General features: G+C 37.6%; 1 protein-coding gene across 1 annotated transcript; it reads left to right on the top strand.

Moving 5' to 3' along the window:
* The first annotated feature begins 1,176 nt into the window (after window positions 1–1,176).
* LOC125238746 (ras-related protein Rab-31) lies at window positions 1,177–9,152 on the top strand. The gene is made up of 6 exons (XM_048146170.1): window positions 1,177–1,360; window positions 2,018–2,145; window positions 2,576–2,718; window positions 4,363–4,507; window positions 6,923–7,043; window positions 8,215–9,152. Exons 1-6 carry the CDS (start codon window positions 1,318–1,320, stop codon window positions 8,319–8,321), a joined length of 687 nt encoding a protein of 228 aa, XP_048002127.1. The 5' UTR covers window positions 1,177–1,317; the 3' UTR covers window positions 8,322–9,152.
* The last annotated feature ends 5,113 nt before the right edge of the window (window positions 9,153–14,265 follow it).

The following is a 14,265-nucleotide window of genomic DNA, read 5'->3' as shown; positions in this document are numbered from 1 at the left end:
GAGTGAACATTTATGTAGTTTCTGAATATGTTACTAGATGGGGACTAGGGCTGGACGAGAGGAATCATGTTTAATAGTAAAATGGACGTATAACACAGCGATTATAATGTGGGTTCAGATATTACCTTAGAACCCTAAAACCTACACATACCTACTAATACCTGTTTTCTTGTACCTATATCTAAGGATAAAATCAGAGTACTTATCTATGTTAAACGGTAGCAATGTTGGTTGAGGCATTTTTTTGCAGTGCTCAGGATTTCACGCTAAGTAGAATCCCTTTGGTCATCTTCATCTAGCATTTATCATTTTCGCCACTGTAGAGCACAATAATAAATTCAGACTCAAAACGTTTTATTCCACTCTTTTACTTGCTGTCTTAATATGGTCTTAATAAAATAAAATAGGTTGAATAAAGTAGGATATTAACACATAAAATAATTTGATAGACAGTTATGCACTTGATATTCTTTATTAGCCTATACGTATTATATCAAAATACTATAATTTTCGTTTAATGGTCCAGTTTACGCCCTAAAGGTTTAATATTTTATGGCATAAGCTTAATAGTGATTGCTTTTAGATGGGCGAAAGCGATGTGTGGGTCTGGGTTAATGTCGTCATCCATAAATTGAATAATGGTTTTATGAGATATAAAATCAAATTAATTATCTAACCCATCATTAATTCCATATTGTATTCGCAAGTCGCTGTAATCACGTTCCTGGTGCCATCTATTGATTTAAATAAGAATAAAATAAAAATGCTCTACAGCGACATCTAGCGTCGAGTAGCAATATTACGAAGCTATCTTCAAGACAACTTTACATTACTATAAGTTGTCTAGTTTTAGTCACAATCATGTCTACATAGTAAGTTAAACCGAATGTAGATGGCGCTAAATTAAATCGTCAGATCGTATTATACAAACAAATTGAGAAGTTTTCAGAATATAAGAAATTACAAAATATAAAACTGACACGCATATTATAAGATCAATATTTAACGTATTTTTCTGCGATGTGTTTCATTGGCCCATATGTCCAAACCAAGTCCAAACCCCAATTTAATTAAAATTACAAAATGTAGACTCGAACTTGACCGTTTGCAAATGACAACTGACATAAGGGGACATTTTTATTTGGCAGCTTATTCACGGTTGGAATTTGTTGGAAACTTCATCGTGAGACAATGTATTGTTATTATTGCATGTTTTTATAAAATGCTTACCTTTAGATATCCTTTATCCTGTTAACAACGATGTGAATCATCAGAATAGTGTGCCTTCAAAACTTTGTAGTGTTAAATATAGCTAAAATGAAAGTGGTTGAAGCAAAAATCGTAGTACTAGGATCACAAGGTGCGTATTTTTCTTACCTTTTGTTATGATATAACGCATTATGCGTATAGTTACATAAAAACTGGTATATATTATAAGGAATGCGTTCAATTCTTAGTTTTGTTTGTTTAAATACGTTGTAATTCTTGTTCTTATTCTTAATTAAAATAACCGGTTTTCGGTTGACAATTAAATTTGGTAACGTCTATTATTTTTGGTTGTCAAAAGTTTTTCTCTCTTGCTTAGGGAATCAGGTAGAGTAATTTATACCTTGTGGCATTTGTAGTAAAGAATCGTTTTGACTGACTTATTGAATTTTTTTTTTAGTTTTCATGTTTAAATCTTGGGATTAGTTGTCAAAGCGGACCCCAGGCTCCCATGAGCCGTGGCAAATGCCGGGATAACGCAAGGAGTTTGATGATGATATTTAAAATTTATACATAGTGATGATGGTGTATAAGTGTAAACTGTTTTTATAATATTAAATAAACTATATTAACCAAACCTACCTTTAATAAATACTTTACCTGTAGTTTATCCTTATCATGTCTTGCGTTAAACAAATATTATGTATTGTGTCAATATTACACATACCAACCTATCCCCATAGTAGTTCATTGTGGTATTTGTGGTCACTAGATAATATTTTAACCATATTTTCAACCATACTTTTCTCAGGTGTTGGCAAAACAAGCCTTGTGGTTCGCTACATCGGGAAGATGTTTTCGAAACACATCTCGCCCACCATCGGAGCATCATTTTTCACGTGCAACATCAATGTGGATGGAGCTAGAGTCAAACTGCAGGTACGTGTAACATAACATTGACCTTAGTCGCACCTGATGGAAAGTGACGACCACGCCGAAGTTTTAGCTCACTGGTTCAGTAATAGCCTATTCACTCTTGACTTGAATACACCCAGATTGTATTCGCCCGGGAAATACAGATGAGGGGAGCATGTTCCATTCCTTAGCAGTTCGCATTAGGAAAGAAGAGGTAAAAACCTCTTCGTGCGAATGAAAGGCAGGTCGACAACGTAAGGGTGAAACCGCTCCCGCGCCTGGTTGTTGTTATGCTTATTATTTTATTTAAGTGAATGTTCCCACTACTCTTTCTGTTTAGCCTGTTGGTTGACTGGTAGAGAATGTCTTTAGGCATTAAGTCCGCCATTTGTACTTTATTTGTTATATTGTGCAATAAAGTTTAAATAAATAATAAATAAATGTTACGTTACAGGTGTGGGACACTGCGGGCCAAGAGCGGTTTCGCTCCATGGCGCCGATGTATTATCGGAACGCGAACGCCGCGCTTCTAGTCTACGACATCACCAGTGTCGGCAGCTTCACTGCCATTAAAACATGGGTTAAGGAGCTACAAAGGTACACCAACATGTATTCGGGTGAATCAACTTTTTCCTATTATTACCATGGTTACGCCTCGAGTCACGCTGGTTTTATGCAAAATTATGCTACAGAAATTATGAAAGCATGCGTGTAGTCCATATTAGTAAGTTTCAAATTAAGGAAAGGGCTTGTTAACACCAGAAAAATGCGTGTTTGCATGGCCCCATAGCCGAATGGTATTTTTGCGACGCGAAACGCCACAGAAATATAGTCTGGCTCTGTCGCGCCAATACGCAAGAGCGATAGAGATAGATAGCTACGAAAGAGATATTATCGTGAGCGTTTGTGCATTTGGTTGCGCACATAGACAAGAAAAACTTGATTCACCCATTTATTACCAATAGCCGGGTCTACACTGACCGCTTGCCTCGTGCGCTACGCGTCCGTGCGCGTACGTTTGCCTCGCCCGAGCCAAATTGCTCGGCAAGATGGCAGCACTCACAGTCAGCTGTTTAAAATAGTGCATTGCCTCGCGAGGCTGGTCGGTTAGTGTGGACCCGGCTCTCTTAGACTTCTCGCCAGTATAAAATAATAACACAAGTAAGAGCGTGCGCAGACAGAGAGCGGTCTGCGTTCTGTCAGAGTTCCGCGTTCTGGTGACCATTGACCGCTCAAGAGCTCCAACGCACACAGGCGGCGTTCAAATTCTCGCGTTCTAGTTTCGTTTGTGTCTTTGTACATGCAACATGTCACAGGAAAGTTCGTTTTCCTATGAAGAATTATTGCTCAAAAATTCCACCTATTAAATTCTGCTTACAGATGAACAGCGATTCGATATTTTTATTCGCATGTCGATGAATAGTTTCATTAATTGAGAAAAATAAAGGCTGGCAGTATTTTTAGGACATTGTAATTATTTATTAAGGATAAAATAAACATAATCAGCATTACGTCGTGTACTATCCGTAGATTCGACCTCAGAAATCCTTCTTTTTCCTAACCAATTCATTATTTTTTCTGTGTTTGCAACCTCGGACATCCCCGTCCCCGCGTTCCGGCGTTCTCTGTCTCGGCGGGAAAAGAACGCTAGAACGCGGCGTTCCGCTTTGACCGCCGCGGGCAGACTGCCCGCTGTGTGCGTTGCTGCTACAGACTCGGTACATTCTAAAGAACGCAGAACTCCAGACCGCTCTCTGTCTGCGCACGCTCTGAATATTATATCGCCCCGTGTGGTGACGGGTTAAGAATTTCACCACCCCCTTTCTTCCCGTGGGTGTCGTAGAAGTCGACTGTAGGATATGAGTTAAATTGTGGCGTAGGCGAGAGGCTGGCAACCTGTCACTGCAATGTCACAATTTGGATTTCTTTCAACCCCTTTTTGCCAAGAGTGGCACTGAAACTTAGTAGTTCATGTGCTCTGCTTACCCCTTTATGGGATACAGGCGTGATTAACATGCCTGTATCCCATCTGTTCATAACAATTGAGAAATTGACCTTGCAAATTTTTACTTAAAACGAAATATACGTTTTTAAATCTTAAAAAGCTGTTTTTCTATAACATACAGCTTTCCTATTATGTAAACCATATATTCTACATGCTTGATTGTACATGCCATCTATTTGCCTAGCGCTATTATTTTGTAGTTGTCACCACTAAAGTTACAACATTAAAATTTCCAGCAATGTACCGGAACCGATGGCCTTAGCGCTAGTCGGCAACAAATGTGACCTGCATGAAACCAGAGCAGTCCCATACTCCGAAGCAAAACAGTATGCAGCCTCTATAGGTGCCCAGTACTGTGAGACATCTGCCTTACATGACCAGGTATTGTGTCTCTGTTTCTCTATCTATCTGTCCCTCTCCAGCTCGGTTTGTGTGAAACCAGAGCAGTTCCATACTCCGAAGCTAAGCAGTATCACAGTATAATAAAGAGTACTATCGTACAGTATGGCCACTCCCGCTCCCCGCTGAAAGCGCCGCCCACCCCCTCTCGGTTACCTCATAGTTACCGCCTGTCAAAAACGCTAACAGTTGACCTGTCATATCTCACTCATACAAGCATAGTACGCGTTCACCTACAAGAGCTTAGAATGTTTGCTAAGAACGCGCCTCTTTCATATATTTGATCGCCAGTGCCCGAGATGTGGCAGTATGCTGCCTCTATAGGCGCGCAGTATTGTGGGACATCCGCCCTACATGACGAGGTATTGTGTCTCTCTGTCTCTCTATCTATCTGTCCCTCTCTAGCTCAGTAGCTCAGTTTGTGTGATGAACTTAGAGCAGATCCATACTCAGAAGCCAAGCAATATGCAGCCTCTGTAGGTGCCCAGTACTGTGAAACTTCGGCTCTTCATGATCAGGTATTAACACTTTGGCAACTAAGAACCCGTCTGGTGGGCACTCGTAAACTTTGCACGGACACCGGACAACCCGCGGGGCGGGTTCTCGCCGTACACGCGGGCGGTTATAAATTCTGACGTAGTGCACCATTTTTTAATTATTTTTAAATCGGGACTTAATCGCGTATAACTACATATTAAACTGACCTCCAACGTTTCAAGGACGGCGTTGTCCCCGTGGTCTCGGAGAAGACTGGCTTGAAATGACATCAACACCTTCTGACAGCCGCGCGAGTTTTTCGAACTACCCGCACTTGGTTTTGATTATCAACTTGAACTGTTTGCGCACTAGGGATGTTACTACAACACTGACGATATTCGATTTAACGACTGTCGATATTATTTTCGGCTTACACTTATTAATGACAGGATTCCATGTGGATGAGATCCTAAAACCTTCGTCCCGATTGAAATTGCGATGTTTTTTGATTTCAATGGCTTCGCGCACTTTTCTACTGTAGAAATGGCGTTCCGTGGAAAGGACTTTAGGGTCATGTAGTTCGATCCAGTGGTTTGGCCCTGACTCTAACAAATGTTCAGCCACGGCAGACTTGTTGACCTGACGATTTTTCACAGCCGCGATGTGCTCCTTTACCCTTTCTTCTATTTTTTTCTTTTTTTTTTTGAAACGTTGGAGGTCAGTTTAATATGTAGTTATACGCGATTAAGTCCCGATTTAAAAATAATTATGTGTAATAATCGTGAAAGTTTAAATCAGTGTTGTGCACCATTTTTTGTCTGCTATTAAATGTGTTAAGCAAAATATTACGTATTTTTTTGACAGAAGAACAAATTTGTATTAGTTCTTACCTACTCATTTAAGTAATGTCATTAATTTATTTATTTTACAAAAATATATCGTCACTATTTTTAAAAAATCTCGTATCTCGCGCTGCTTCTCAAAGTTAAAACGCAGTAAGTCTATATGCATTCCATACATACTTAGGTACTACAAATTTCTTTTTCATTGACAGACGAAGATACAAGTTTTTTAAAAGTAGTGACGATATCTTCGTATTTGTTTCTGCAAATTCAATGAGGAGGCACACAGATGGCGCCACCCTATTAGTCCATTGCACAGATCAAGAATTTCATACGTGAGAGCGAGAAGATATGTTTTTTCTCTCTCTCACATATGAATGACAGTGACATGCCTAGACACTTGCACAGGCGCCGCCTGGCGGGATAAATTTGCCAATTCAAGTGTGCCTCCTCATTGAATTTAAATTGAATTGAATTTAAATGTCACCTTAATTCCAAGTCATATGTTTTCCTGAGGCTATATTGTGGCTAGTAAGGGCTCTTTATCCCAATAGATCAGAAATGGTCGCAGTGATACATATTAAGGCGCTCTGAAGCCTTACAAAGCCCCTAACCAAGAAGAAGAAGAAGAAGGGCTCTTTACCTCTGCCGTTGCAGGCGTCCATATGTACAGTCAACCAATTGGAACAACCTTGGTCACTCTACAACCATGTCAAAATGACAAGCAGTAAGAGATTTCTCACAATCTGATTTATAACGTCACTGTGACATAGTTCTACAGTGGCCTAGGGTTCCAATTGGTTGACTGTACGTATGCCACCGTTGCCTCCGTCGTGATTTTTAACCCCCGTGTCTGTCTGTATGTGTGTCTGTCTGTCTGTCTGTCTGTGTGTGTGTGTGTCTGTGGCATCATAGCTCCCGAACGGATGAACCAATTTAGATTTAGTTTTTTTTGTCTGAAAGCTGAGTTAATCGGGAGTGTTCTTAGCCATGTTTCATGAAAATCGGTCTACTATGTCGCGGTCGGGGGTTTTTTCAAAATTTTAATTTTTAATAATCATACATGTTTTTTTTACAGGGAATCGACCAGGTGTTCCTGAGTACGGCTACAGCATTATTGCAAATGTCGACAACCACCTTGAGTGCTTCGCTGCGCTCTTATGATTCGGCAGAGGGCGACACTGATAGAGTACCCACAGGTAATTGTTAAATATAGAAAAGTACTAGTTTGATCTGATCGAGCAAGAAAGAAAATTCCTTTTTTTAATAGTTGATATAAAAATATTAATAGTTATTTGTTAAACAAGGGGGAAAAGTTGTATTTTAAAGCAGAGTAGCAAGTGAAAGGATGCTATAGTTGAACCACGAGCGAAGCGAGTGGTTCGAGAATAGAATCCTGAACTTGCGAGTTTTTTAACACACGAGAAGTAGAATACATTTGCACCCGAATGTAACACAAAACTTTTCCCCTCACTATAGCGAGGAAACTACAACTCAAAAAATGCGTTTATCACTGCTTCCAGTACTTCCACAGGTGGTAAATCATCTTTATTACTAGATTCACCATAAAACTGATTGACAATATCTGTCTATGTAATAAATATATGCCAGATTGAGGTCCGCAAACGGAACTCCACTCAGAGACCGAAATGATAAGATATTTCAATTATGAAGCATTTTCGTAAATTTTCTAAAAAATTCTTAGAGAAAGTGTAAGAAATGTTATAGTATGCTATATATTCGTAAACTACTCAATAAGCCCTTTCTTTTGATACCCTACACGGCATGATTTGATGAAAAATTTTTTTTTGTTTGTATGCAATTTTTAATTGGCGGGGTGGGGGGACGGGGACCACAAAACTGCTTGGCAACATCTGTTTATATGATGTCTGGGATATAAATATACAATATATATCAGAAGTCAGAATGAGGGGCGCTATTTTTGCAAACGAACATCCTCTTGGAGCCTGCTCTAATATATGGCCGATATGATATTGTACTCTATGGAGAAGTATTAAAGTTTAAATTTCAAGAAATATTTTTTAATTCATGTGGTAAGGGGATAATATTATTTACTTAACAAATAAATTAAATTAAAACTAATCTATAATTTAATGAAATTTTAACAAATTAAAAATTTGATAAAACCCCCGGCCGCAACATAGTGGACCGATTTTTATAAAACATGGCTAAGAACACTCCCGATTAACTCAGCATTCAAACAAAAAAAACGAAATCGAAATGGTTCATCCGTTCGGGAGCTACGATGCCACAGACAGACACGTCAAACTTATAACACCCCGTCGTTTTTGCGTTAGGGGTTGATAAATCTTAAGTACAAATTAATAATATAAAGCATTTAATTTACAGGCGATCCCACGGAAGACCCAGCCACTCACACGGGAAAAGTGGAACTCCCAGCCTGGAGCATCGACAGCATAGCCCACGGCGAACCAGCGAGGAGCATGTGTTGCTAGCCCCCTCCTTACCACAGGGGGGAGGGGGGGGGGGGGTAGTTCAAGGGGTACACAAGTAAAATGCATACAAGGGACAGCTCACAGAAGATCTAGAAAACACCTATCAAACTACCTACTGCTGACAAAGATCTGCAAGTATAATATGTAGGTAGGGGAATAAGGAAACGTCCTTACTCCCCTAGTTCAACATGGGGACCCTTCATATTATGAGCGTAAAGGCCCATTTAGATGGTACGAGTTTCTCGCCTCGAACGTACGACTATCGAAATACGAGAAAAAATATCATATCATGTAAACTATGCGTACGATATCGCACGGGAGGAGGCGATAATCGCCTCGCCTTTGATGTTTGTATGTCTCCGTATAAACAAAACACGTATGCGAGAATCGTATACGAGTTTATACGCTACTCAGTCGAAATGAATTCTCTTTACCTAGAAACAGAAATCATCTAAAACATTTAATTAGGTAACGCTACGGTCGAATTCATTCCTATTTTACGTTATTTAGACCGTTATAAATAATTTATAGTGTTTTTAATATTATTGGGTACTATTCAACTGAAATTGAAATAAATCCATGTAAATTATATAATAATCATAAAAAAGCATGTAATATATATGTGTCTACTGTCTATATTTAAATATTTTGCAACTAAGCATGCAAGTTGACAGGCAAAACTCGTATGAAAATCAGTTCGCTCCGAGAAAAAATTACATACGAGAACCGGTTTAGACGAGTCGAGAAATGTTATGGTAATATCTCCCGAAAATTCAACTCTCCGTCTAAACTATTTCGCCTGGCGAGTATCGCATACGATACTCGTATGCGAGTTTTTATTTCTCGCACGAATGTAAACGTTTTCGTATCGCCAGGCGATTATCACATACGATAATGTCATACGAGTTCCTCGACCAAGACGGACGAGAAACTCGTACCATCTAAATGGGGCTTAACAATAGAGAGCTGAGTTGTTGTTGTGTGCGTGATGACATGACTCACTGGTCGCTCGCAGTCGACCAATTGGAACCCTAGGCCACTGTAGAACTATGTCATAGTGACGTTATTTTTAAACACATTCATTGCCGACGTCAGCACCCGCATCACCATGTTCGTGAAGCGAATTCGCGTCTTCGACAATTTTTATTTTTATTTCAAATACGTTACACAGTATAACAGTAAAAACCAAAGCACTGATTAACTAAAATACATAAAAGCATAAATAAACTATCTACTAGCATAACAAATAATTATCTAGATGTAGAGTGGCCTAGGGTTCAAATTGGTTGACTGTACTTGTACACAGACATAGTTTTAATGAAATTCTGTAACATGGTGCGTAGTTACGAGTATATATTTCTGTTCGGGCTTAACATAAAATGTACTTCTGTTCTGCACTATCAGATATACTACTACCATAAATTAAATATAACAAGATCATACCATCCCATACATTAAAATGCGACCGCCTAAGACCGCGCTTACACTCCACCACACATAGATGGCGCCACAAAAAAAATGTCTTGTAGCTTTCGATTATACTTGTAGATGGCGTTAAGTGTCACTTTTGACAAAGATTTACGGCTCGGAATTGACACTTAATGCCAATCTACAAATAATCGGTGGCAACAAGGCATTTTTTGTGGCGCCATCCATGTGTGGTGGAGTGTAAGCGCGTTCGTAGGCGGTCGCATTTTAATGTATGGGATGGTATGATCTTGTTATATTTAATTTATGCTACTACTTAAAAATGACAATCTTGCCTTAATTTCTTGCCTGTTAATCTCTATGCCAAGACACGCCTAAGTATTTGGCGAAGGCAAAGAAGTATAAAATAATTATTATAAAAATATTTTTATGAATTGTGTTCAGAGTATAATGAAGAATATTATAACATTGTTAAATAATTGGCGAAGGCAAAGAAGTATAAAATAATTATTATAAAAAATATTTTTATGAATTGTGTTCAAGAGTATAATGAAGGATATTATAACATTGTTAAATAATTAAGGTAGTTAATGATTATAGACTTATTTTAATCTCAATTTGTATATTGTTAATGTCTGAGGGCCATATATGGGACCAATATTTAAGTGTTGTTATATATTACCTACCTACCTACCTATTGTCCCAGAGCTGTAAGAACCTCTTTTTGACACATGACAGCGTCCACAAAACGTAAACTCGCGCAACCTAATGAAATTTTAAATAAAATCCTGTAATAATATTTAAAAAAATCAAGTACTTAAAAACAATATTTCGCTTACTTTAAACATAATCTTACACATGTTACATTTTTGTTTTTGCGGATCTTCGTTAGTGAGTATTTTACGATATTAATCTATCACGCAGGATTTACTTATTATGTCATTTATCATTCATTCTTATTTTTAAACTAGTGCTGTGGCAGAGTCTGTCATCTCGATTCAAATGACATTTCAGTAAGTTGATAGTAAATCGTATATTTGTTTAAGCGCCTCCTTGTACATATAGGGCCTAATCGATTGAACGAATTCGAAATGAATCGTTAGATTTGGCAAACGATACGTCTTAACCACATCGCAACATACTTCAAAACAAATGTGTCACAAATGTGAACTTACAGATCCAGCACGGGAAGCATGGTCGCGCGATAAATGATAAAACATCTGGCCGTCCCTATCGCACTTACTAATAGTGCGATAGGGACGGCCTGATATTTTATCGTCTATCGCGCGACCATGCTTCCCGTGCAGGACAATAGACAGTAAGACGGTAGTAGTTCAAGTAGATATGATTTTTTCTTTTATATCATATCTACATATCTATCTATGTATACATGACCATTCCTTATTCAAAATATAAGCAACTAGCTTCTGCCCGCGGCTTCGCTCGCGTTAGTTTCGAAATGCTCCATACAAACTCCCCCCCCCATTTTAGTGAAAAAAAAAGGGGGGGTTAGAAAGAGACAAAAATTAGCCTATATCACTCTCCATCCCTTCAACTATCTCTTTAAAAATCACGTCAATTCGTCGCTCCGTTTTGCCGTGAATAACGGACAAACAAACAGACACACACAATTTCCCATTTATAATATTAAATAATATATAAGTATGGATTATGTTTAAATATTACTGTTATATTTAAGTTGATATCACAAATTATTAATGTTCGATGCAACGAATTTATTTGCTGTAACTATATTGTAGTACTAGGTGGCTAGCGTAGCGCTAGTACTTATATTTACTTTTATTTTACCAATCATTTTAATAAAGCACTAGTGTAATGTCACGAAATAGTTATTTGTTTTACAAGGGGAAAAGTTGTTGATTAACCGCACGTGCCAACATTGATTCAATTCAATATATATATTTCCGATTTTTAAAATCCATAAGAGTAATACCCGAGCAAGCGAAAGATTCCATGTTTGAACCGAAAGTATAGCGAGTGGTTCATAAAATAAAATCATGAGCGTTGCGAGGGTTTCAAGGCACGAAGGTTAAACAGAATGCCAACGGCATTTTTCATTCCGCTTAATAATGATTTTTTACAATTCAAATGGCCCAAATGGGAATCTGGAAAATATAATTCCCATTTTTCCCCTAAAACACTACTTAGTAAATCATTCTTGTATTTTAATTTTAGAATGTTTTTGTAGTTTTTGTAATAATGCGTTAGGTTTTTGACAATTTTTGTAGTTTTTATGTTTTTTTTTGTAAGTAAATTGTATTACCACTTGAAATTATGATAACATTGTGATATATATCAATAAATATATTTTGAACGAGGTTTTTTTGTTTAATATTCAATTGCCACAACTGATAACTAATTTTAACGCTAAATATCAATATACCAAAGTGAAAAAGAATCATAATACCTACACCAATTACAAATTTCGTTTTCTTTTAATGTCACCGCAACTTGAGCAGTTTATATTGTTCCCTGCCTCCCCTTTTGGGAAAACAGTCGTGAGTGTATGTATGTTAGATCGTCATGCCAGTGGCAGAAATATGTGCAGAACTATTTTGAACAGCTGACTGAGGGCCGCCATTTTGTCGAGCAAATGAGGCACACTGACATTTTATCCCGCCAGGCGGCGCCTGTGCAAGTGTCTAGGCATGTCACTGTCATTCATATGTGAGAGAGAAAACATATCTCGCTCTCACGTATGATAGATAGATAGATAGATAATCATTTATTCATCACACAAGGTAATAGGTACATTTAAAAAATACATGGTGTACAAAATATCTATACTACTAACAAGTGTGACTAGTCTAGAATTTAAAAATTAATAATTGCATTTCATTATTTCCACATTAATATTTCATAAAATTCACTAATGGTATACACAGTCTTGCTTAATAACAGTTCTTTCACTTGAGCACGAAACACTGTCAGTCTTGATTCCCTTTTGAGATTTTCAGGTAATTTATTGAAAAGTTTACGACCAATTACGCCTGGCAATTTTTGTGTCATGGCGAGTTTGTGGGGACTTATACAGAGATCGTTTAGGTAACGATTAGGGCGCTCGGAGTCACCTTTCTTTTTAGTTTATGAAATTATTTATCTGTAAATATTGATTGATTGATTGTGCAATGGACTAATTGGGTGGCGCAATCTGTCATAACCTTGTGTGCCTCCTCATTGGCTCGGCCGATGCAAACGTGCGCGCATGAGCACGGACGTTTTGCGTGCGAAGCTTGCGGTCAGTGTGGTCCCGGCTATTAATGTAAGCATTTTGTAAATAAAACAACAACATCCAAAACATAATTTTATTAAAAACATTTAAGTACATTTTCCCTTTTTATAACAACCAACTAAAATAAGCTCACTAATAAGTAATAATCTTAAAATGTGACGTACCACCAGTAAAAGTACCTTATGGTAGATAGATTTAGACGAATACCGCAAGGTACCTTTTACCGTGGAAGGACACGAATAATCTCAATTTTACAATGTTTGTGAAACACGTCCATATTTAAATGCAAAATAAGTACTCAATTTAATAAAAAATACTAGATTTGTCTTTCCTTTCTGCATTTTTCACACTATCTATATTTTTCTAACTTAATTTATTAAGACACTTTGTGATATCAATATAAAATTATTTAGACTTTCAAAATGCATTTTTAATTATAAATAAATATACTTAAATAGGCATTTTGTCGTTTTAGCTTGGAAGACATAACTTACTCCACCTTAAAATGTATGTAGATAAATCAAGTATGTCTCGTTGGTCTCAAAACCATACAGTAATATGCTAGGGTTAAAAAATTCACCACCCCCATGCCGTGGGTGTTGTAGACGTCGACTGTGGGATATGGGTTCAATTTTGAGAACAAGTTGATATACCCACACATTTTAAATGCTAAGTATTTATCATTAACTGGCGGCCGATTTTTGAATGTCGACTATTCGATTTCGTGAATTTCGTTCAATAATATCTCCACTACTAGCGATTTAAATTCTACTAATATGACCATAAACGAATGGTATTTACCACTAGATTTAACATTACTAGTCGTCCTTTTTCAAATATAGCATTACGTCGTTTTCCACAGACTTTCGAACGGCGAATTCGTGCGTTCGATTCAAAAATCGGTCCCATTGCACTTTTAAGATAAATGGAATGTAAAATACTTGAAGTACAAGTTCAATATATACATATATGTACGAGGTGCGGTCTAAATGTCTCCGGCCCGACAAATATAGCGGAAGAGTTTAAAAAAAGCATGGATATCATTGTGTTCGTCAGTTATTCCACTTTTTTAGTGTATAGTTTCTTTAGGTGTCTGTTGGCTGTAGGCTTTTTTACGGTGTTTAGTGCTAGGTTAGTGCCCAAACTTTTATCGTGCTTACAGCGAGGTGAGTGAAAAACCGTGAGTTCATGAAACTTGAGACCAGCATAGACACCGCGTAGCGAGTTTTATGAATGCAATTGCTACTGTAAATGAAACCATGG

Source organism: Leguminivora glycinivorella, chromosome 24 (assembly GCF_023078275.1).
Source record: "Leguminivora glycinivorella isolate SPB_JAAS2020 chromosome 24, LegGlyc_1.1, whole genome shotgun sequence".
Lineage (NCBI taxonomy): Eukaryota > Metazoa > Arthropoda > Insecta > Lepidoptera > Tortricidae > Leguminivora > Leguminivora glycinivorella.
This window is presented reverse-complemented; position numbering and strand designations above follow the sequence as displayed.